Raw genomic sequence first — 25,091 nt, forward strand, 5'->3', positions numbered from 1 at the left:
ATTTGTTATTCAGCATCCCCTAGATGCACTGCAAGGGGCAACGTGTGAATGGCCGTACTGAACCAGACCAGAAGATGCAGCTCTTGACACGCACCAGTAAGGATCACGCAGACACAGCAAGTACACGGGTGGGCAAGCACAGAATCAGTCTCAAGCACCCAGCAGTATCCGATCTGTCACCCTCACACCCAAATAATCTGCAACCATTCTTCATCTTAAATTTCGAGAAACTAGTTCAGTGACACAGTCTGTAAAGCGTTTTCTTCCTTTTCGTAAGTCCTGTTCCCTGTATAGAAAGGGCAGTGAGCAGTTTCCAAATTCATCATTGTTGTAGTGTTTATGAAGAGCATGGCATGTGTATCAGGCACTGGTGGGCTGTTGCCAGGAAGTAAGGATACACTGGCATTTTGCATTTTGATGAAAATAAATCAATTAGTCAAAATTAGTTTTCAAAGCCTACATGCCTTGAAACTCCAAATAAACTTCCCACCACAGAAAGTCCAATGTGTGGATGAGAGAAAAGGGAATTAAAAAAAGAAGCATCCGTAAGTTAAGTATTAGGAATATTATTAGGAAGATGTAGGATCTCCAACTCATCAGGAGCTTAGGTGACAAAATTATTCCCCCTCCCAAAACACCTGCTTGAATGTTATTTTTAGCTGTGAACATGATCTCTCCGTCATGACTGTAACAGTTTCCAAGTTGGAAGGGGGAACTGTACATCTGGTCTTTACTCCAAAAGTATGAGGTTAATGTGAACATTTCTGTGAAAAAGATTTTACAGTCTATGTGAAGCCACAGAGGCACCAAAGAGATGACTGAAGAATTTTAGGCCTATGTATTCTTTGGATCAGGTTCTTGCCCTGCTGAGGTAGAACAATTACAATACAGGTTATTCTCATTAAGAAGCAGGTCACCACAGTGTATTTTTTTTTCAAGAAGGTTAAAACAAGCTTTATTTTAACATACAAAACAGATTTGTTTACAAGACAAAACATACCCCTATAGCAGTAGGCATATTGGGTCTTCGTACAGCCTGTGTGCCACTTGTGCTACAGTAATCCTGAGATATGGAAAAAAAAAAAGCCCTAAAAATCCTTTTAAAAAGGCCAAAATATCTCATTTTAATCACTCTTGCTATAATCATCTCCGTTTGGGAATTAAGAAAAAACATTATACAGTTCTGAGTCAAGAAAACAAATTATCTACAAGCCAAATACCCAAGATACTTGTCTAATTCCCTGCTGTCATCTGGGTATACTAGCAAGAGCACTTGGGGAACATATGAAGACATGCAAATAGGCAAGGTTATTTCATTAACACTGCAAAGCATGTAGAAGAACAGTAAGATATTTTTGCTACCTTCAACTACTGTTGTCTTCATGAACTGCGTGGTCAATGTGTCAAGCATACATTTCCTATGAACTTACAAAAAAGTTCTCTACACTGTGTGTTAAGTTACTAAAAAAAATATTTCCTTCTCTTCACCATGAAGTTATATGCAATATAGAAATATTTTTAGAAGCTTATAAAAGCAGTAGAACTGTAGACACTTAAAGTCCTGTCCTTAATATTAAAGGCTACTTGAACACCCTCTATATTGCTAGTCGATTGTATTTGACATTAACTGACACAGGAAAAAAAAAAGGAATAGCCTCTTTTTTAAAAAACAAAAGTTAGAGAAGAGTCATGGATAAGGGTCTTTTAGTTTTATAACACATAAAAATAAGTTACATTATATATTATGGCTTTCTCATTTAGTAAGAGTGCCATCATGGATTTAAATGCTAGATGGTGCAACTAATTAACTCGCTGCATTGTCAAGATTTTTCTTGTTTGAGTTTTGATTGTATGAAAAGAAACAACCAAATTCAACTGTGAAAATTAAGAAGCCTCCAGAACAACTTAAATAGTAAGAAGCACTTGCAGAAGTCTTTCAGAGAAATTTTAAATTGAATCTACAATTTTAACTTAATTTTTAAATTAATTTAAAACTGAAGCCTTAATTTAATTTAACTCCTTGGCACAAATAAAGGCCAAGCCAAACCTCTCATGAACTTCAGCAGAGTTGAGACTTCATACTGAGCTTCGTTTCAGAAACGGTTTCACACAAGTATGATACTGGATTAATGGTTTCTCTTTAATGTTCGTTATGTTAATCATAAACTAAGACACTGGTTAGATTTGGTATGCAGCTATCTCAAAAAGGTTATGATCATGCTAAACCAACAAGATTGAAAATCACAACACAACTGCACAATATTAAGTGTTGCCCACTATAAATAAGAAAAAAGGGGGGCGGAGGGGCACAAAAGATGCTTGTGTCAAAGACTGAAAGACCCCATTTACAAAATATGTTATTAATGGCTGAATATACTTACATTTTGAAAGTCTAACGCTGCATTCAAATTGGAAAAGCTATGACAATATTAAATCACATATAAAATAAAAAAATCTCGTTTCATAGCTAAAGCTGTAACAGAAATCCCATTGTGCAGCTGAAGTGCAACACAGCTCGCAGCAGATGCACGCAAACTTCAGACTTACGAATGTAGTAAGAAAGATCATGGCACTGAATGTGGGAATACTTTCAAGCTCTAGTTTTACTCGGGATAGAAGAGTTGACAGTTAAATAAAGTTAACTGACGACTGTACTTTCCAGCACCTTATAAACAAGGATCCACATCATGTAGAAGATGAGCTTTCTCTCCTTTTTCTCTGAGAGAAGTATCTGAAAGGCAAGCTACAGTGATTGCTTCTGACAGCAGTAAGATAAAGAAGCAGATAGAAAAACATAGGTGTATCAAAAAATTCTTACAGAAAGGCATCCATCCTGGTTTGATTTTGTTTAGAAAAAGGCACTTCAAATATCGCTAAAACTCTGATAATGTACTTATCCTTTTAGCTTTTCTGTTAGAAGTATGTATTTCAAGGTGGTTAGAATGAGTATGCAAACATTCTTTATACAGTGTTTATCTGTTAAGAAATGTTCTAATTGCATATAGTGTCTTACACGATTTACTTAGAAGAAAAGATTCATGGTCACACAGCAGGTCTTCATACGATACTTCAGTATGATGACGAACGATCTGTCATAAGCAACACACCAGCTGTGGTGAGGTCATGCTAATCAAATTAGCAGTGTAAATCTTTCAGAAGTGAGTCCTCAGTCTTTTGTTTTCCTCTCGTAGTCTCTCAATTTCAGCTACTAAGCTTTCATTTACAGAATATCTTTCAAGTAAAGCGTGCATTTCATTCTAGAGAAAAGAAGAAAGTAGCTATAAAGTTAATTATTCCAGTTTTATCCTGTCCATTTTCACATCCCTTTTGAAAATTAAATAACCTAGATAATACTGGTTTTAAAAACTTTTGATAAGAAAAGTAAAAGATTTTTTTAATACCAACATACGGTATTTTGATCATTAATCCATTAGTGAATATTTTATCAAAGGACAGTTTGCACTTCTTCAGGAAGAGAATCTACTAATGCAGGTTCCATTAAAACATTCAGTACTGAGACAAGTTCTTTTTAACACAGATCAAAAGAACAAAGATTCATAAAAAAGCAAAGTTAAAGAATGCAGAACACAGTTCAGTACACGTGCAGTACCTGTAAGTGAAGCTTTCTATTTGAATTCCATGTATCTTGTCCTTACCCCAGCCCTTGGTCCTTTCCGAAGGACAGCTGAATTTGTTTCCTTTTTGTCTTTTTATAACTACTGAAGTATGAAATTCATGATACCTACCCAAAGCATATGTTCCCTTTATTTATCAAGCATAAAACAGTTTAATGGATTTCAATTCATAGGTTCCCTCTCCTTCACGTCCAGTCCTCCCTTTCTTGCTCTTACTAAACAGAATTGATTTTTCAGTTTTGAGAGAAGTTGGCAGGGCTTGGTATTACTAAAAATGAACACTGAAAATATTTCTCACCATGCTCTTTGTACATACCAGCTGCACATGAAACTGTTTGATCATCTCCACTTGCAAGTTCACAATATCTCGATGGCACGCTTCTCTGGGGGCAGAATTGCAAAAGGACAATGCTTAGTTTTATTTAGGAAGCAGCGATTCTCTCCAATCATCAGCACACAAAACTTCATGAAATCATGAAGCAAGTCTAAAAACCCTCATGCCATGAAATGTATTCCTCTACCACTTACTTTCTGGAACACTTTAACATGACAGTGGCTTTCATAAGCACCATTTTTTTCAGTGTACAAAAAGACTTAAGATCTTTTCTGTTTAGAGTTATAAATATATACATGGTGATAACCAGATCGTTTTTTCACTTGCAAGCTGTAAACTTCTCTCATTTTTATCACTCGAAGCTGATTTTCAATCCCTCCATCACAAGTACCACAGAGAAAGATATTTATCTGTAACCGAAGTTACAGCTTTTCAGTACATCACTTCCAGCACTCTTTTGTATGAGAGCCCAAAACATCAGCTGTGATAAATGATACATTTTCCTCAAGCCCACAGAATGCCCCAGGTTAATCTACATAAGAAGCAGCAGCAGTGTTGTCTGTGAATTGACGTAAAACTGTCAAGTCACGGACAAATATTCCACATTACGAGAATCAAGCTTGAGAACACTCTCTGAACACTACAGGAATATAAGTGTTCCAGGCACTGAGGAAGAACAAGGAGAACATCTCGCAAAAACTCAGGTACACTCACATGCTCCTCCTAAACAGCACATTGCAGTGCAATCGTCTGAGACAGAATACGGTGCTACGGGCACCACCGGCCTGAGAATGTAAGGCTTTTTTTAAGTAGACACATGCAGATCTTATTTCATTCTCCTGGCCTAAAACATCCAGCAAACCCAAATGGAATATATTCTTCGCTTTCTATTTCCACAGGTTATCATGCTTCACAGCTCCTACTGGAGGGCAAACAAACTTCCTCAGGTATATTGAGCATAGATGCTAGCCGGCAGCTTAGAAGCCCAAAGATGTAGGTTATCTCCCAAAGATATGGAGAAACAAGCAACTTTTTGGAACCAAATGAGTTATATATTGCTCCTGGTCCTTTTCTAAGGTCCTTGTTTTTTCCACATTCCTTCAAGAGGAACAGATTTCAGGCAAGAGTGATAAAAATCCTTTCCTCAGGTTTCACAGGGTGAAATGTGTTTATATCAATGAGAAGCTTGCAATGGCTCCCTTCTCTTAAACTGACCTCAGGAGAAATAATCTTTTACGTTCAGTTTGAATGTATCCACAATTTACAACTGGGAAAAGGGGCAGCAGAGCCTTCCAGCCACTCCAGAAGCCATAGGTCCGTAGCGAAACACAGTCTCTGAGGCCTCAAATCTCAGGTACTAGAGATACAAGACTGACAAGCCCACCTTCCAGTACTGGCATGCCTGAACACAGGCTTTGAAAGAAAAACCCATCTGCAATCCATACACTGCATTTTAAGTTATGCATTATAATGAGATGCATGGTTATCACCAGAAAGTCACAGGAGAACTTTGTTATACTATATTCTTATTTAAAGACATTTAGTAGCACTCAGAGTATTTTTCTGTGGGGAGATACAAACCAGCCATAGCACAGGAACCTACTAAAAAAGTTGCACACTGCTTTTTGTCATCAAGACAGCAACACTTCCCTTGCCAGGCAATCCTTTCCCCCTCCACCATGTCAGTCAACCTACTTGATCTTAAACACGGGCTGGGAAATGATCCCCTAGATACAACTCTCAGTTGCTCCTTCTCCTTCAAACTTCACTCTAAATCCATGCTTATTTGACTTCTTTCATGACAAGTGGAATGTTAGCTGGGTATTCACAAACACAAAATAATCTCATATCAACCGTTAATTTACAGCACAGACATTATTTTAATGTAAAGCTTCACCAGTAGAAATACACACAGTATTTTACCTTATACAGGCCAATCTAACAACAAATTAAAGCCAATACAAGTCAACTACTTAGATCAAACTCTCCACAGTGTCAAGTTCAAGAGAAATTTCTCCTACTGGGACAAAAGGAGGCAGGGGAGGGAAAGAAATCAGCACAAAGCTTCAAGAAAGCAGTAAAGGACCTCATTATGCAGATAAATTTACCATCCAAGGAGTATTCAAACACTCACCCTGAAAACATGCTAGCAAAGCCATGCATTAACAGCCCTCAGAGACATCAGTCTAATTAGTCATCAGAGCTATTAAAAATAAAGTTTCATACGTAGATTCCCAAGATTCAGGCTATTAATGGTGTCATTTTCTAATGCAAGAAGAAATTTGTTAAAGCGGATGCTAAAACATCTTAATAAGTAAACATGGCATTGAGAACAAAAAAGTTCTGCATGAATACCAGTACCTGAAGTCATCCATTGTTTCTTGTATCATATTCTGAATGAAGTTTATTTGGATAGATGTCAGAGGTGCATTTGGTCTGCTACTCCCAATGGTTTCAACTATTTTTTCTGACAATGAACTGGCAACTCCTGCAGTGATGGGTGATGTTATCCTTGGACCTTTACAATTAAAAAAAACCAAAAGAAAATAAAATATCAAATTATTTTTTTTTTCAAAATCAGTGTAATAGAGTAGAAGATGAGGATTATTTGTCTTTTAGTGCCTTTTTACTGCAAGTCCTGGGGCTTGTCAATATTTTATCTCAAATATTACCTAGTTTAAAAAAAGATTTACAATGAGTCTTTTCAAAGGCAACTAGAGATCTTCTAGGAGGGCTAACTGGATTTACAGATGAATCAGGATTAAATGTTCTGTTTTAATGCTAGGGCCATTTTATCAGGTTTCACACTGATTCACAACCAATCTCATCTAAAACTGTGCGAAAAAGATCAACTTACTTGTTGAGGTAGTACCATTTATCGGTAGATCATATGCAGGATGGGCCTGAATGTTCTTCACTAGTCTCTCATTTATATCAGGAGCCTTTATAGCAGCAGATGGTGGTGGAGGACTTAAAGCTTCTGTGCTTGAGGAGCTCGACTTTGAAAGCTGACAATAAAAACATTATTTTTTAAAAAAAAGGTGACCTATGTATCGCAATTATCTAATTACATTTGAAGGCAAAATTTAAGGAACACACCTCCAAACATTTTTGGTTTTTCACAAATATGTGCTTGCAAGCACATCTTAAAAACTGATTGCTAAAATATTCAAAATTGCCCCAAGTGCACACACAGAAAGGAGTGTGAAAGGCAGTGGCCTCAATTTTCACATCAAACATTTTGCAGTGAAATTATAAATGTCATTCCTAGCAAATTCAAGACTTCTCAAAAGCAATACAAAAGGAGCTGCAGTCTCAGCAGAAGTATATCAAAGATATTTCAATAAGGAAGAAGAGAAAGATTGGGAATAGGAAAGGAAGAGAGTGGAATTACCTAATAAACAACAAACAATCATCCTGGTGCAACCACCCAATGAACATTCTTTATTTACTAGAAAAAAAACCAAAATATTCCCCAGGCTAGCTGTTTTATTTTGTGTAAATAAGCTCAGGTTACAGAAATTTAAGAGAAACATACATTTATCTTCCATTGCTGAAGGCCAACGCAGTTAAACTGAACAGCATTTTACAGATTTGTGTCAATATTGTTAACAGAGTTGCAAAATAAGATTAGCTGAGACACTATTAAGGATTTTTCCTTCAAGTACTAGTATTCTGTTAAGATTCTGAAAAGACCACTCATAACAAGAATTAACATACTATACCTGCGTTAAGACTTCTTTAGATTCTTGTTTTCCAAGATTTATTTTCTTAGTGTCAGTCTCTGCATGTTCTTCCTCTTCTTTATTTGGAGATATCACAAGCGCATGTAATGGGCTAGACCGTATCCCTTGTGCACTACTGCCCACTGGGTTTCTTTTTACTGGAAAGGTAGTGGTGAGCTGTGGGAGAAAATCCAAACCCAAAAGGTAGGACTGAAAACCCAGACCTAAAACAAAAAGGGAAGGGTGAAACACACAGATCAAAACCCCAAACCACACAGCAATTCAAACCCACAGTTAAAATGTCTGCACACCTACACAAAACAAATAAACAAAAAGATCACTCACAAATGCACTCCACAAAATCTAAATCCTTAAATCCAACTTACACTGTCACTGTCCTTATGAAAGTAATAAAACATGAAAAGCCTCTATATATCACTATAAATGGCATAAAGAAAAAACAAAATCATTTTTGGATCACACTCTTGATTTCCTGTTACCACATTGTGTCTCAGCACCTCAACATGTTAGACAATTTCCAGAAAAGCGCATTTCTTGCAGTGTCTGCTCTCATCATTTATTTATTTTCAATGGCATGACAAAATTAGTATGTAAGAACTAGCGTAGGCCTCCAAAGGCCTACCACTGACAAAGAAAAATATACTGAAAGCATGTTTACCATCTCCTTTTCCTGGAGGATCTTCATTTGCTTTACTTGCACTGAGATCTACAAAATACCAGAGCATAGACAAATTAAGTGTTTATTAAACGAAACCTACATCATTATTCATAGCCATTGCACTGAGTTCATAATCAAAGACAAATTAAAACTGCACATAGATAGAGTGGTTAGTAACACACATATGTCAGTGTCATGCTATATGCAGATGAACAATGCTTTCCAAATTTCAGTACTTGCAACTTACCATCTCTGACTGGAGAAAACACATCTCCTAAGCTACTTCGACCCAAATCGTCAAAACTGCTTAAATCAGCACTTTTCCCATGATCTGTTTCTTTAGATGGAATCACATCCAAGCTGCAACTATGAGGAACGCCTTAAAAAGACAATAAAATTTAGTTAGCAACTGCCTTTTTCCAAAAAGTCTCACAGCAAGCATGATGCCTAAGTCCCACAAGCACTTTAGAGTCTTCTAAGGATTCCAGTTAGAGCCTCAACTTTAATTTCTTCACTGGGGCTGTCAACACAGGTGAATAACTGAAAGCTAAGGTACTTACTAACAAAAACAAAAAGGAGAGCTGTCAAACTGGAGAATGCACTCATTTTCACATAAATCTACACAATGGATGGAGAAAACGTATGGTGCATCAGGCAAAATGAAAACTAGTGAACACACCTTCTGCTTAGAAACTGGAACCTGAGTCAGGCTTACATTCCACTTTTAAATGTATTAATATATAATGTTTTCTACTCCTTCAGATGTGTCAGGTGTGACACATACATAGGATTGCCCTTTCTAGTTAAGAAAATACTTGGCGTACTGAGTCAAACCAGAAGCCCCAGTAGCAACCTGTACCAGAATCTACAGACGATCAACATGGAAAAAGCATAAAACAGGACAAAAGGTCTTTTATATATTTTTACCCATTTCTGGTATTCTAAATGTAGCCAGTACCTAAATCCAAGGAGGGCTGTTAAAATAGTTTATGGGAAGCCAGCTCAAAGTACCTCCAAGCTTCTCATCACATTCTGACTTCCTTTATACTTTTGTACCTGTGATGAAAAGCCCCAGACCATTTGTAAGCTGTATGAGAAAGATGGCATTTTGTTTTAAATATGCTATCAGATCACTTCACTGAATGTCCCTTATTTCTCCAAAGTTAAACCCCATAATCAGGATCTAGAAGATTTTCCAGAGAACAAACACAGTGTGTGGTCTCTCATCCATTCCCATTTTTATGTTTAAAGACTCTATCTTCTGAAGCGTACAGAGGTCTTTGCTTCTAAACTGTACACTCAGTTTAATGATAAAAAAAAATATTTGGTTTACTTGGTAAGCCTGTATTTTCCTAAAATGTTTATTTATTACGCATGGTCCTGTTTAATGACTGTTACCCCTTACATCTTCAAATAAAGATAATAAATCATATATTTTAACTGAAATAAAATTTTCCACATCATCCAGTAATGTTGATTAGCAACACTTCTTGCATACATAGGAAGTGTTCTACTTCACCTCATACTTCACTGCATACCCAAGGGAGGTCATTAATACACATCTCTATGAACTGCAGTGGCTTATTGCCTAATTACTGTTGCTAAATGTATTTCTCCTTCTTTTAAAAGGGAGGGGAAAAGTGCTGTTGCATTAAAATTGCCTAAGGATTTTATTTTTTTTTTTTAAGATTCAAGCTAACAGTCTTACCAATTCAACCATATTTTCAGAACTCTTGAATAAAATAAAATTTTAAGAGTACATTTCCCATAGTGGTAGAATTTTAGAACAATGCTCAGAATTCTTATAAAGAACTTGTTAATTTCAGAAGCATAAATAGCAAGCAGAGTTATACAACTAATCATACTTGCAGCTATATTTAACATCTTTCCTACCATGTGATATTGGAATCATGCCTCACACAAAAATACAGTTCAGTTTTCACTTGAGTTTTTGGAGTAGGTTTTTTTCCTGTGTTTTCTTTGGTTGTTTTTTTTTAGACGAGGTCTGTTACTCCTTTTTATTAATAGAATTACAAACCATTAGTTCTGCATTCCATACAGATATAGCATCAAAAAATACATTTTGTACACAAAGATAATCTACAGGAGATCAGAACACGAGAGTCCCACAATATCACCACAGAGCTTCCTCCTTTAAAGCTTAAATGCTTTTACTTCAAATCCAGAATTTTAGACTCCACACGTCTAAAAGCTTGTAGTAGGACCCAGTTTACTTCCCACAGTCTCATAGTATGTCTAATGCAGTAGGGGAGGGAAAAGAAGGTGCAGATGTGCATGCACATACACACATAATTTTTCCAAACAAATGCCCTTCCCTCAGTGAAAATTTTATACTGCAGTGGTCAAGTCACAGAATATTCCTTCCATAATCTACATTATGGCAAATATTATTATAAAAATAGGAAAAAGACACTACCTGTTTTCTCCTGAAGAATCTCTCCTCCCTTATTCTCACTTGGCAATGGCAGATGAGAAGAAACTGTTGCTGGTGCTTGGGAGGCAATGTTTTTGATGACAGTATTTTGAATTCCTCCAAGATTACTACCAGCTTTGACTTCTACTTTTTTGGATACAGGTTTACTTGAAGAACCTGTAAGGTTAGACTGAAGGAAAAAAATAGAACAAATTAAGAAAACATATTATTCCTGCAGCTAAAAGTAAAAATGTAAACCAATATTCCTTCTGTTTCAAAACATCCCCCCAAAAAATCAGTTCAAGTTGCAAAGGCTGTCTAGGAGATATGCCTTTGCAAATATTTTATAAGTATCTTAACATAACTTCAAAGAACATTGTAAAAATCTGTATTATTATACTAATACTGTGTGGACTTGCACATGAATAGAACAGAACTTAAGGTAACAGTGGAGTGACCTGGCACAAGCCAATTTTGCACCCAGGCAAAATAAGAGATTACATTATTATAGACTCCAAATTGTAAAGGAATAGTCAACTACTAGCAGTAAGTGTGCTAGAAGAGCAGGAAAGTCTCAGAGTGGTAAAGAATGCACTCCAAAGGTTCTCTCTGTCTCCTTTACATGGATGCATGGGGTTTCTGGACATAGTAGAGCATAATTAAGTCTTGGAGGAACGTCTTGAGCCTCCTCTGTAACTGCTCCACCGCTTATATCTGCCTGCAAAAGACAATACATAAGATACTGCAAAATACCTCAGGATGGACAACTGTGTGTCTGCCCCTTAAGTGGAAGGGCCATTACAACAGACCCTTCTGCCCTTCTGCTACTGCCTACAAATTAATCTAAGGTGCCACAAACCAACTAGCAATGGCAGCATATTCACACCAGGAAATTAAAGACTAAAATTTCTCTCATTTCTACACTGAGGATAGGAGGGAGGGGAATTCCAAATTAAACCCCTCTGAAATGGAACTTAAGACTGTGCAATTTACAGTTTCTATGTTGGTATGAACCACTTTTGTTGGCATCTATAGTGCTTAGAAACTGAATGCTAACATTTTTTTTTATAACTCAAACTTATGCTTTGCCTTCATTAATCTGCATGGTAAGCAATAAGAAGGAAAGTGGTTTTTACCTTGGAAAAAGTGCTACTGAACTGAACACGTATGCATTTCACACAGCCTTTGTGAGCAATAATTGTTTTCACAGGTGATGTCAGCTGTCTTAAGTCATACTGGCAGATTTTGCCCCGCGAACATCCTATAGCCAAAGTAGTCCCATCAGGCATGAAGTCTACTGTTGTCAGAGGAGAATCTGCCACTATTGTTGTTAGTAACCTTCAAACAGGAGAAACGACAGGATAAAGAAGCTTTTAGAGTTCAAAAGTTGGAGTTTTCAAAACAGAGTATCTAAAAAAAATATATATATATACATATGTATATATAAAATCTTTCAAAATTCAGCTGCAGGTCAGTAGTTCCACTTCTCCAGTGCCAAGTAAATTCAGTGAAATATTATATTCATAAAATAATACACACTGTATTCATATATATATACACTATTATTTACTAGTATAGAATCCTTTAGGTTAGACAAGATGTAGCAAAGCCAGGTCCACCACTAAACCATGTCCCTAAGCACCACATCTGCACATCTTTTAAATACCTCCAGGGATGGTGACTCCACCACTTCTCTGGGCAACCTGTTCCAGAGCTTGACAACCCTTTTGGTGATGAATTTTTTCCCAATATCCAATACAAACCTCCCCTAGCACAACTTGAGGCCATTTCCTCTTGTCCTACTGCTTGTTATTTGGGAGAATAGACCGACCTCCACCTTGCCACAGCCTCCTTTCAGGTAGGTGCAGAGAGCGATAAGGCCTCCCCAAGTGCCTCCTTTTCTCCAGGCTGAACAACCCCAGTTCCCTCAGTCTCTCCTCACAAGACTTGTTCTCCAGACCCTTCAGCAGCTTCGTTGCTCTTCTTTGGACACACTCCTACACCTCGATGTCTTTCTTGTTGTGAACGGCCCAAAACTGAAGAGAGGATTTGAGGTGGGGCCTCACCAGTGCCAAGGTACAGGGGGGCACAATCACTTCCCTACTTCTGCTAGATACCCCATGTCAGACACAGGCCAGGATACCAGTGGCCTTCTTGGCCACCTGGGCCCACTGCTGGCTCATGTTCAGGCAGCCGTTGACCAACACCCTCCAGGTCCTTTTCTCCATGGGCGGCTCTCCAGCCACTCTTCCCAAGCCTGTAGCATTGCCTGGGGTTGTTGTGACTGAAGCACAGGATCCTTCTTTTACACCCATCCCAACTAGAGCCAGACTCCAGCGAGAGCAAAAGCACAACCCACACTAGAACCGAAGTCCCACGGAATCACTTGCCATCCCACCCTCTTACTAATAAGACAGCCCCATCACCTGTGCCCCATACATCCTGTTTTTCCAAGCAACACTCTCCCAGAGTTGAGGCGCTCTCTCATAATAATCATAATTCACATCATAATCACAGCTTTTTAGCAGGCAACCTAAGCTCAGGTGGCTGCAGGTCCTCATAGGCTGTGTTGCCTCTCACAAACTAATCAATCCGTATCAACAAGAAAATCCCATAAGAGAGGTCACTTGTATGTGGCACCTCACATGCTTGTTGGGCTTTTCTTGATCATTTGTTTGGAGTTTTTTGTTTGTTTATTTTTAAATAAAAAACCAAAATGGACTATGGGACAGGTTCTCCAGTAGCAATAGGCCAACCACTTCAACTATTCTGAATGTGGTCAGAATTAAATATTTCATGTCAGTTAGGTGCGCTTTTTCAGTTTATAAAAAACAGCAAATATGGATCCTATCAAACCAAAGGTCTTCAATATACTCACTTTTTACTTGAAGTGTCATAGAGAATAATTCTTTTATCCAAACCCACGGTTACAAGCAGCAGCTTATTGACTGGAGAAAAGCAGATTTCTGAAGCTGGTGCTTTATGAGTATTTTCAAAATTATGATATGGGTTCTGGCTATTTACATCCCATAGAGTTACATTTCCACTGTCAGAAACACTGCCCAGCAAGGATTTCTTAAAGGATGAATATTTCAAGTGTCGAATAGGCTGTAAAACAGACACAAAAAATGAATTGTAATACCACTATTAAATATCATATAAAAATATTTTATAAACATACACAACACATTACAAATATAGATTTTAAATTAAGTTGAAATAGTTTACAAAGGCTGGCCACTCTAAGAAATTAAGAAAAAAAATGAAAGTGTTAATTTCATATTACTATGTCACTTCTGCTGTCAGGGGGCAGACTTTTTGCGTACCAGTATGGCGTACCATACAAGTTGATCCGCAAATTGAAGAGTAAGAAAATAAAATAATAATAATTTAAAAAAAAAAAACTTCTATAAAAGTTTCTTGGTTTTTTAGTAAACGTAATGCCATCACATACACTGCAAAAAAAAAAAAAACAACCAAAACCCACATCTAAAATTTTAAAAAAGCTACATTGTTTCACTGATTGGTCTCCTGCCAAGAATGTTAAACTTGGATATAAGCCAATTTGATAAGACACACAGACTCCAGAGTTATGCAAGTATGTAGGTCCTGCAGAAGAGCAGACTTCAACCTGTGAGCCAGGACCACAGAGGAGAATAACATGCCTGGTTTGCAACATTCAGCCTTGCTATCATAGAATCACGTCATACAGCAATTTAACTTTGCACTCAAATTGTTTCCCAGTTTTAACATACAGCAACCTTGCCTTCTTTCAGACTTATTCTGCTATAAACAATAAGCAAGACTCAGTCTCCTAAGACTGGTTTTTCAGTACCAACACAGTCTTTTTGTAACTCTCCGAGTCTGAAAATTTCTTGAATATGGCCAACGGAAATCTTACATGATCATCAAAAAATTTGCTACTGCCTCACAAAGGCAGTAACACTTTATCTGTTTTATACTCATCCTAGATTGCATTTGCTTTACTGGGTTCCAATCTGTTTTGGTTGCTCATTGCCACTTGATGATCGAGAAATGCAACTCTTCCTTTCCCGTGGGAATTTTCAAGTCTTAGCCTAATACAAAAAGCTTCTGTTGTGACCTAAGTCTGGTACCTTCATTTATATATTGGTGTAGTTGTTCTCACATTTATTATTTCAAATAGTTTTATTGTCATAATCCTCTCTTACAGGCAACACCTTCCAACTATGTCACATCATAGCTCTACTTCTGATAAAACCATTATTGAAAATATTGAACAAAATTCATTATTGATAACCCAAATACTGTTCTTTCAATATTACCTACAGTCTTCTCCCCTGCAGTAAATTTCTTACCAATCTTCAATTCCTTTCTAAACCTCCATGCCCTCTAGTATTTTCTCACAAGACACTGAATCAAGTCCAGACAAATAAGAGCCATTACATTTCAGTTGTCTGAAAACGCTCTCACAAAGCTACTACATTATTCTAGTATAATCCACATCACAATGCACTACACTGGATTTCATCCTATTTCTCTCTTTAATTTCATTTTAATGGAGATATTTGTTGGTTCACGTGCCTCCAACAATTTCTAGCCTTGTATTGTGCGTCTCACTGGAAGTCCAATGACTCCATTAAAAAGTGGCACCCTCAACTGCATATTCAAATAGGACAGAAGATGATTGCTTATAATTAATATGGTCCTCTGTTGGATATGATGGAGGTATTTTTTTCAGTATTTCTATCTGTTTACATTAAAAAACAAATAATGAAAGACTTGGGAATAACAACTTCAATTACATACATGATCTACATGGGACACATGCCTGTTCTTCACAGTTCTCTCACTTTTTCATCTCCAAAGACCTTCATTATTGCCTTGGCACCTGCTCATGGTCCATTTTCTCCCTCCTCTGTTCTCCTGCCTACCAAGATTACTCTCTCCTAGCTCTCCTCAAATCCCCCTTGCTATCCTGCCAAGTCTCCCATTTTCTTTTCTCATGTTTTCCTTTTAATCTCACAGACCCAAGGCAAGCGCTCAACGTTTTCTATTCCCCACACACACACATACCTTCCTCACATCACCTCTCTTCCCTGCTTCTCACTGAAAATCATGGTATTCCCTCAGAGCAGTTTCACAGTTTAATTTCAGGTCGCCAACAAAGGAGGTGTGAGGAAGCTCCTATTCACTCCTCACTTTCACTGAGTTAGGTTAGCAACAAACTTCACTTGTGACAACGCAACTGCTACATCAGGCTCAAGGAACGGAGGTGCTTAAATCTGTGCACACTTTTATGAGACAGTCAAATACATCATACTGGCATCCCTGACAGTACGCTACGTGTCCAAGTTTCAAATTCTTGCCCAGACAGCTGGAGGCATGAAAAAACCTCATTTCTGAAAGGTTGCTTGACAAGACAAAGCCAAAACATTTCTCTTCCCAGAAGTGAGTCACTTAATTTGAAGGTGTTTTTTTTTTTTAAAAAAAAAAAAAAAAAAAGCAGCACATATTAAGCAAATTTTGCAACATCTTAGTAAGTACAAGGCCTGAGGATCACTGGAAATTCTGTACACACAGAACTACCAGAAAAACATCTAACACAAGGTGCTAAACCCACAAAGAGAAAATTAAGTTCTCTTTGAAACATTTTACCAGTCAATGTAGCGCAAAAAGCTATATATACCTTTTTATCTTAGCTGTGATTGGAGTAGGTTTTCTGTAGTAAATTAAATTGCATTTTATCTTCAGGCTTCACACTAAGACAAGCCAAACAAGAAACAGTGCACTTCAGAAAATGGTTGGTCCATTGCTAAAACAGGACTATTTACACTTATTTCACCGCTGGAAAAAAAGTGAAAAGCCCAAAACTAAACCAAAAGTAGTCTAGCATCTTCGATTACCTTATTTAAAGATTGTACAGTTTCCTAATCTCCTTTATACCTCAGCGAGCCTTCTAGGTGAGAAGGCAGATGTAAACACAGTTGATAGTCTTCAGCTTTTAAAACTATTTCACTGTATGGAGTGACCAGAACTCATCACACTTCTTTACAAATCAGCCAGCTGTTCAAACAGCTAAACTAAATCCTGTTGCTAGGAGAATAGCACCAGGCAGTGAAGACTTGAACAAACATTATGTCTCAAAACAAACCTTAATTCATCCTCACAACAGCAAGCAGATAAGAATCTGGTAGTCTAAATGAATACCAACAGCAAAGACAAATTATGGGATCTGCAAACAACTCTGTGCAAGAACTCAACTCTAATAAAGCACGAAGGTGTTCCTAAATCAATTAATAGAATGTAGGCCAAAACTCAAATGAAAAGAAAATTGTTTAAAGTCACAGAAAGGACTGCAATCTTCTACTACTTGTAGAGTCTATATAATATCAGAAATTAAGTGGCAAGGAAACTACATTCCATCATGCTGAATCAAACAGACACAAGCTAAATTTTAGAAGGTTAGTTTGACCTCACATTCCCCAATTGTAGAAAAAGTTACTAGGGAGCGGTGACCCTTACTAAGCCAGACAGCGAGTGCCAGGATCAAGCAGGACAATACACTGTTTATCTAGTCAAGCTTCCTCTTAGAAAACTGGGCCCCTAAACTATAAATCAAGTAAAGGCTTTTAAAATTCAACAGAATTACACAAGTCTTCAGATATTTGCTTCACAGTACAATTAATCCTGCAATTCTCTACAAGCACTCAAACCCAAAAATAAAGCTATTTTTTGCGTATAAGAGCAAAGGTAATTTTTAGGATATAAAAAGCCAATAAGGTAGGACATCCAAGTAGCTATCCCATTACACAATTATGGCTCGATTCCATTTTAAATTAAGGCAGCAATCAAATAACTGCCCCCCTTTAGAAATGTTACAGACCCTTTAGAAAGTGAACAATAGCTCTGTGCCTGCAATTACTTTGATTTAACACTTCAGATATCTTTATCCATCTTAAAGGTCACTCAGTTTTGCAGTGGGCCTCTTGATTTCATCTGCCAAAATAGCTATTCACCGCATCATTTACCTCCTAATCACTTTTTGGTGGAAAGAGTTGAATATATCAAACAGGTTGATGCAAATCAGCATCATAAGAGGTTTTTTTTATTTTCCAATTAACTAGCACCATAGTCTCCACTCTGGATATTCACCTCGACTGTGTAACTCAGGTATGGATGTCCCTGGAGCTCCTGCCTCACATCCCTGTTTTTCATAAGATCATAACAATCAAATCAGAAAAATGAACTGACTATATAGATGGACTTTTAAGATCAAACCAAGTATGAAGTACAATTTTGCTTCGATATAAGTATGGGACTATGGTGATGGATCAAAGACACCACAGCACCCAAGAGCAGTGATAGCTTGAATTTAATGGAGATTTTTCAACAGAAAGTATACCACAATTCCCACGATGCTATAAAGTTGTAACATTCTTCATCAAGTTATATTGTTCATGCTAGACAGCAGAAAAATTTAACTTCACACTCCGTCTGTAACCTAGACTGAAAAAGCTGTTGCAGTAACAGAAAATGAGTAAGTCGCAGCTCTAATATTCCCTGCGATGTTAAAAGTCAGGTTTAGGACCAAAAGAACAGTTCTGCATCCCCCAGACAGCTCCTAGCTCTATAAAAATGGTCTCCATTAAAAAAAAAAAAAAAAAAAAAAAGAACGCTTTGAACATACACGCTTGGCTGTTCCTAAGACAACGTGTACGCTAGGAACACACATTGGAACTGCCGATGGGGCAGCACAGCTCATTTATTCCTGCAGATGCCCTTACATCAGGGGAATTCTCCTAACAATACCCACTAATTCTTCAATATCTTTTGATTCTGCAGAAACGAATTGCTGTGGAAAACCTGGACAAGGCCCTTAAGTAGTACAAATGCTTTGTGTTTGTCTTCTGCACAGTTTTCCTTCAAACTAGGTATTCGAAAATCTTACCCAAACACCTAAGTAGGTAATGTAAAATATCATTGCTTTTCTCTTTGAGCAGCTGTACAATCTTAATCTCCTGATTAAATAAATTTGTTTTTTCCAAATGAAGGCTTATGTTCACTCCTACCGTACAGACGGCTCTGTTCACTTGTAAATCTCATTACTTTGCATAAGTCAGAACCCAGGCTACATGGTCTTTACTCTTTATAACAATATACACTGAAATCCTGCTTTGGTTTGTAAAGTCAACTGACTAGTTTTTGTTCAGTTCCAAGATGTGTAGAAGTACATTCTTAAGGAACCAGAGTCTGCAAAGTAAAATTTGCTGTAACCTGTATATAAGCAAAGGTACTTGAGAAATTTGTATTTCAGTGTTACCTTCTATTTAAGACTAGAATACACACAATGGTCTGCTTCTTTCCGTAAGTGCACTCTTCAAATTTAAAAGAAAACAGATTAACATAACTTAAAAGCTCTTGATGCATACTTTTGATTTCTAAATACTATGAATCAAAGCTTCATACCTGAAAGGAACTTAAGACAGATAGCATACCTGACGGCTGCCATAACCAAAGGGGGTACTTGATAAATTGGTGGTAACGCTGTGCAGGATAATTTCCCCACTCAAAGATCCAGAAGCAACGTAGCAATCATTCCAATTATATGTAACACACGTGACTTCATCTTTATGATCCTGGGAGGGAGGGAGGTTAGACAAGAGGGTTAAAGACATTCTGGATAAGCATATTCCTTTCTAATCTGTGCTTCTGTAGATAAACTTCAGTTTGATGCTTTTTTCTGACCATGTGTAACATTTTAAAATATTATGGAATATCCCAGAAAACAGCAGCAGAACATACCGAAGATCAGCCATTGTATTTTAACCACTGTCTGATTATTTTCAGAAGATTGTTTTAATAAATTAGTGAAGATGGTGCTATACTTAGATACAACATTTTAATAAGACAACAACAAAGATATCTACCACAGGTGTCATTAACGCTATTTTTAAAGTAAAGTCTTCCAGAAATCAGTGATATTTGAATACACTTTGTGTTAATCTGATGTACTACTGCCAACTAAACCCTTCTGTCACTTTTGGTATTAACACATACATTTACCAAACAGTTTTCAGTATAGTAATTTGCAATGATGATACCATGTTTACCGAATACACAGGGTAAGACAATCAAGTATTTCTAGCCCAAAACGGAGAAAAAGATATTTCAAGTATTGTATTAGCTACTTCGGAGTTTTGTTTCAAATAGTAACTTTAGAAGTCAGAGAAGAAAGAATAAATCAAAGCTAAAGTTTTTGAGCCTCTTTAACAGTGGTCCTAAACAAAGGCAAAAGGCAAATTGTCTACTGAAGACCATCCTAAGTTCTGTGCATTTTAACAAGGTTTTAGAGAATTCATACTGGATCAGTAAGAAGACAACCACGGTCCCAGTTTTGCACAACATGAGTTCTACTACAGTAGTCTACAAACAGATCAAGCAAGAAAACAGGAACAGCAATTATCTGAAACACTATCCTTGGAAAAAATCCCCATCGGAGAATATCAACATAAATTTGCAAAATAAGAATCCTAATCTGAAAATTTAAACATATTATTATAGAATTGTACTCTGATGACATCGTTAGGTATTCTTGTTAAATTAAATCTGCTAGTTACGGCAGAACACGAACTTGAACAAGACATATATATCTGCTAGCTTCTATCTGTGAACTTGATCCTACCGACACATGACTTAGAAAAAGTCTATTTTTTTTTACAGCTGACAGCAAAACCTGGAAGTCACGAAAGCTACAACTCTTCCTCAGCCAAACTTACCTTAAGGCTACGGTAAACCCTCCTGGATTTCAGATCCCAGATATTAACTGTGTTATCAAGGCCTCCACTCACAACGTATGAAGAACTAGAATTCAAGCTCACACACGTCTGTTTTGCCTGACAGAGAAGGGAAGATAAAAGTACGTTACAATAACTGAGGGATTTATTCAAATCTACTTAAAAGCATACTGATGTGTGTTTTCATCTTCATTAACACAAATAGTGCCACTGATCAGCAGAGCTATTGGTACACTGCAGGCATCTCCCATCAAAAGGGCATTTAAAATCCAGTCCAGTTCAGACATACATTTAATATACTTTAAGAACTAAATACTTTAACTAGTAAACTCTCAAAAGCTCACACCGTTTCTTTTCCTTCGATATGCATTTTTCCTTTAAATTATAGCTCCCTAAGACTAGGGAGTTTCTATTCAGGTACCGAGTTTTAAAAAGAAAATGCTAGTTTAGGAAAAAAAAAAAATCCCTAAAAGAAAACCAAGAAGTTGTTTAAGTCATGTACTTCACATTCCCTAAACATTATAAGGAATATTATAGCAGCAAACCTCATAATTTGGTAAAGTGATTCTTTTTAAAATCATAACTGAAGTACTCGCTTTTGAAAAAAAATGTCAATCTTAATGATTGACCTACATCGAGGACAAATTATTATTCAGTTCTATCGTGTTGAAAATTCACTTTTAAGTTCTGGAGATTTGAATTAAGAAAAAAACAAGTCCATCTAATTATTGACATGGTAAAATTGAAAACGACTGCAGTTGTTATAGATCAGATTTAGTGAAATCTCCAGGACAAACACTGCACCTTTGAAAGTGTTTGCTTCAGTAACCTAAAAGCCAGGTTTGAACACCTTTTCGGAAAACTTACACTCCAAATTAGCACTACAATAGCTATCCAAAGAGAATAATTAGAATGGTTTAGAACACTAGCAAGTCATTCAAGTAACCACATCATGAGAATCTTGCAAAACCTAAGTCCAGATTCCTGAAGAGTTTATAGTGCCACACTTCCATTTAACAGCAGAAAGAAACTTGACCATAACAGTTCCATTCCAGGTATTTCCAGAAGCTACTATATAGATTCATGGTTTTTAACACACAATTCACAGACATACATAATACTGACAATACTGACAAGTTAGAAAATGAAGTTCAAACTTGAGCTCTGTTCCATCACCTACACATTAGACCAAGTCTGAACCACTGAGCTATCACACTGAGGCTCTTCAAGTAAATTCCCCTAGCAGAAAGCTATTGGCAGCAGATGCAAGTATAATCAACCACATTTGTATTTCCTTCCTGGCAGAACTCTTTCAGAAGCACTATTCCCCTCCACTCTTTATATGTATTTAACCCTACAAAAGGAAATCATTTTACATATGTGTAAATACTAAACTAAAATACTCTGAAAATACTAAAATTAAATTGATCCAAACATGAAGAACAGTGATACAAACAAGTATACAAGGTGGAGTTGGAGAAAACTGGAAACAGCATTACTCATACTTACTCCTTCAGCTATTTCAAAGAGTGGGACAGGTTTGCTTTTACAGCTTGAAAGAACTATTTTATCACCAGCGGCAGAAGCAGTGGCCAGGTATCTATCTTAGTCACGAGTTAGGGACCATAACTGTATTACACTGGCAATTAATAAAAGCAACAGTAAGTTTCCTTTACTGAACAGAAGGCAGATTGGCTGAACAGTTTAAAAGACTGTACCTTGAATGGACCTAGAAATAGAAACATAAGGCTATTTTCCAAGCTTTCATTAAGAAGCTCTTGCATTATCTACAGCCCTTAATTCCCAATACAAGGCAGAGCAATTTCTTTCCTAGAGAAGAGGAAAAATACCCATCAGATATCATTCAAGAGGTCTTTGCCGCTAAAGGCAACTTACCCCATCTACAATTTTGTTTTCCCACCACCCCAAAGGAAGAGCCCCCATTTATCACTCGAGTTCAACAGGATGTCTGTTACTGTTAGCTGAGCATGGATTTAAAGAAGAGTCCTGTTTGTGAAAAATGTAGAACTACTTCACCAGATAGTTTCTATAGTACAATGAACATTTGCTAAGTTGCCTCCGTCTGTATTGAGAGAAGAAAAACAAAAACCCAAAAAGCTTTTATGATGTCAAGTACCTCAAAGTAGTAAGAAAAGCCTTCAATATAGAACTACAGCATAGTAAAATTTTCTCTGCACCCCCACCAACTGAACTGAGTAATCACTTAGATCTGTGTCCTGTATGTCTCCAGAATACAGGTTAGTTGGCTGGATTTAACACCAAAGAACTGGTGGGCAGATTAGTGCTTGCTCCTTCTTTCAGTATTTTAAGGCACCATTTTAGCTTACAGAATTATGCAGAACCAAAGCTAATGCTTTTCCTCTAACAAATTAGCAAACATTCAAAAGCATAGAGAGTAAGACACTTCATTATTTCAGTTTTGGGGGATGAAGAGGCAACTACATGGCAGAACGCAGGACAAGACAGCCTCTGGCTGAAGTTTACTACATAATATACAGGTGTAAGTGTGTGTGTGTATATATATATTTATAAATAAAAATATTATATTTATGCTTCAATTTCTCTGCAAGCTCCATTCATTTGTGTTCTGATTGTTTTAACTCTTTCCTCACACGTCCACTTATTTGCAGACTTAGAAGGCAAGCATTCAGAACTTGTAGGACCTAACTGTTAGAGGCCAGCACCCTGTCCTTATTCAATATCAAGATCAGGCATCTCCACCTTTTCCCGTGACAGCCATACAGGCTGTTCACCTGCCAGTGCACTGTTTTAATAAAATTTCTCATATATTCACCTAACACCTGGAACCTCATATCATTATAGGCTTCAAAGACAGAGCTGAAAGGTCTAAGTGGGCCATATCCATTTCCATTAATAAATCACCAGCATCCCGTTTTCCTACAAATCCAACACATCTGTGCTTCCTCTGGAAGTGCTACAAACAGTGCACAGAAAACCAGTGCCTGCAGAGTAAGTGTGTGCTACACCAAAGACTAGCAGAATCAAAGAGAAGCTGTTCAAGGAAAAAAATGCAGTTTTTTTCATTACAATTAAATCTTCCATTACAATATTCCTCTCTACGATATAGAATTTTACTACACTATCAATTGCTTTGTTCAACCTTGTCACTACTGCCTTGAAAGTGAAATCAACTGCTGAAGACACAAATACATACGCTTTACAGCTGGTAGGCAATTCAATGATATCATAATCATTAAAAAAATCTTAGCCTCCTAAAGGAAGAGAAATTTCTTCAGAATCATTTACCAGCATGAGTTTATTTTGTAAATTGCTTCAACACAGAGAGCCACAAAATTTTCGGCACAATATGTACAAATCTTTTACAAGACTTCAAAACTGCACCAGGCCTATGATTTACAGACAAAAAATATCATAATGATCCTTGAAACTTTGGAGAGCACCCACAAAACTACATCTGAAACCATAAAGGATACTATTGCTGGCCCAACACAGTGAGGTGATTGGATATGGGGGTGGATGTGGGTTGAACTGCTCCAGCACAGTTAGAGATGAGGAATCCCATATTTTAACGTCATCTCCTGCAGAAGCAAAGCGTATGCTTTCTTGCATGGCTGCACCTGTTTTTGCAGAAATAAATTTAAAAAATGAATATATATATATAAAGTACAAACATATAACAGGCAACTTCACAAGTCAAAAATAATTTCACCTATACCATTTAATACTGTTTTCTTGAAAACTAGGGCGTTTATTTGGAGAGTTACGCAATTTGTACCATTCAGATGAATACACTATTGAAAGCAGCACACACTCCACACTTCTACTACTTGAATTCTTGCAGGAACTGTACGCCTTCCCTGTGAAAAGGAAAAGCCACCCTCTCTATAGCATCAAGAGACTAATACGATGCTTACTTTTATCTCGCACACAGCTGCCTAACACGAAGCCGTATTTCAATTCATTTCCCACCAGTAGATGGGGATAGACAAGTTGGAATCAAACCGACTGTTGCACGGCAAGATTGGAAGTTTGGACCTAAAGTACTCGCTTTGGCGTTCATCTCACCACCCTAAAGGAGACATTCGAGAGTCCTTTAAGCTAAACCTTTAGCACAACGAATCGCTTTTCAGCGCAACTTACACAACGTTAAAAACCAAAAAGACCGCCAACAAAAACATACTAATACTTGCTTTGACTTCCACCGTTTTTATAGTTAAAGCCAGACTAACCCATTCCAGGTGTGCAAAGTTTATTCTCAGGTTTTCAGTCGGGGTAATTTTAAACCAGCAACAAACAAGGACTTAAAAGCATTTCACCTGAAAGCACAACCACCCTGCAGCCCGAAGTTTCCGGGGCGTTTCTACACAGCTTTGGGCCACTAATTCCCACTGTCAAAAGAGCTTCGGAGGTGCACAGCACTGACACAATCAGCCAGGAAACCGGGCCATTGCCCCGGGCATCCTCCCCGCTCCCCCACTGCTCCCCCCGCCTCGCACGAGGCTGCT

General features: G+C 37.3%; 1 protein-coding gene across 2 annotated transcripts; it reads right to left on the reverse strand.

Moving 5' to 3' along the window:
- Positions 1-3,117: 3,117 nt before the first annotated feature.
- On the reverse strand, positions 3,118-24,197 carry NEDD1 (neural precursor cell expressed, developmentally down-regulated 1). 2 transcript variants are annotated; one of them, XM_009865925.1, is made up of 14 exons: positions 24,060-24,197; positions 22,093-22,187; positions 20,566-20,682; positions 19,285-19,425; positions 13,686-13,915; positions 11,944-12,145; positions 10,811-10,997; positions 8,621-8,752; positions 8,374-8,421; positions 7,695-7,918; positions 6,827-6,977; positions 6,331-6,487; positions 3,952-4,018; positions 3,118-3,257 (listed from the first exon to the last, which is right to left on the reverse strand). In XM_009865925.1, the coding sequence occupies exons 1-14, from the start codon at positions 24,193-24,195 to the stop codon at positions 3,153-3,155; spliced, it is 1,992 nt and encodes a 663-aa protein (XP_009864227.1). In that variant the 5' UTR covers positions 24,196-24,197; the 3' UTR covers positions 3,118-3,152. The 2 variants fall into 2 exon arrangements, with proteins under 2 accessions (XP_009864227.1, XP_009864226.1); XM_009865924.1 differs by having other exon boundaries at positions 8,359-8,421.
- Positions 24,198-25,091: the final 894 nt, after the last annotated feature.

This window comes from Apaloderma vittatum, unplaced genomic scaffold (genome assembly GCF_000703405.1).
Source record: "Apaloderma vittatum isolate BGI_N311 unplaced genomic scaffold, ASM70340v1 scaffold24693, whole genome shotgun sequence".
Taxonomy (NCBI): Eukaryota; Metazoa; Chordata; class Aves; order Trogoniformes; family Trogonidae; genus Apaloderma; species Apaloderma vittatum.

Bases quoted from the DNA above. Each gene is read 5' to 3' on its own strand.
- NEDD1 (XM_009865924.1), bottom strand. From the start codon at position 24,195: ATGCAAGAAAGCATACGCTTTGCTTCTGCAGGAGATGACGTTAAAATA. The intron at 20,683-22,092 runs GTAAGTATGAGT...CTTCTCTGTCAG, and splicing joins TCTTTGAAATAGCTGAAGGA to GCAAAACAGACGTGTGTGAG. The intron at 8,753-10,810 runs GTAGTGTCTTTT...TGTCTTTTTAAG, and splicing joins GATTCTTCAGGAGAAAACAG to GCGTTCCTCATAGTTGCAGC.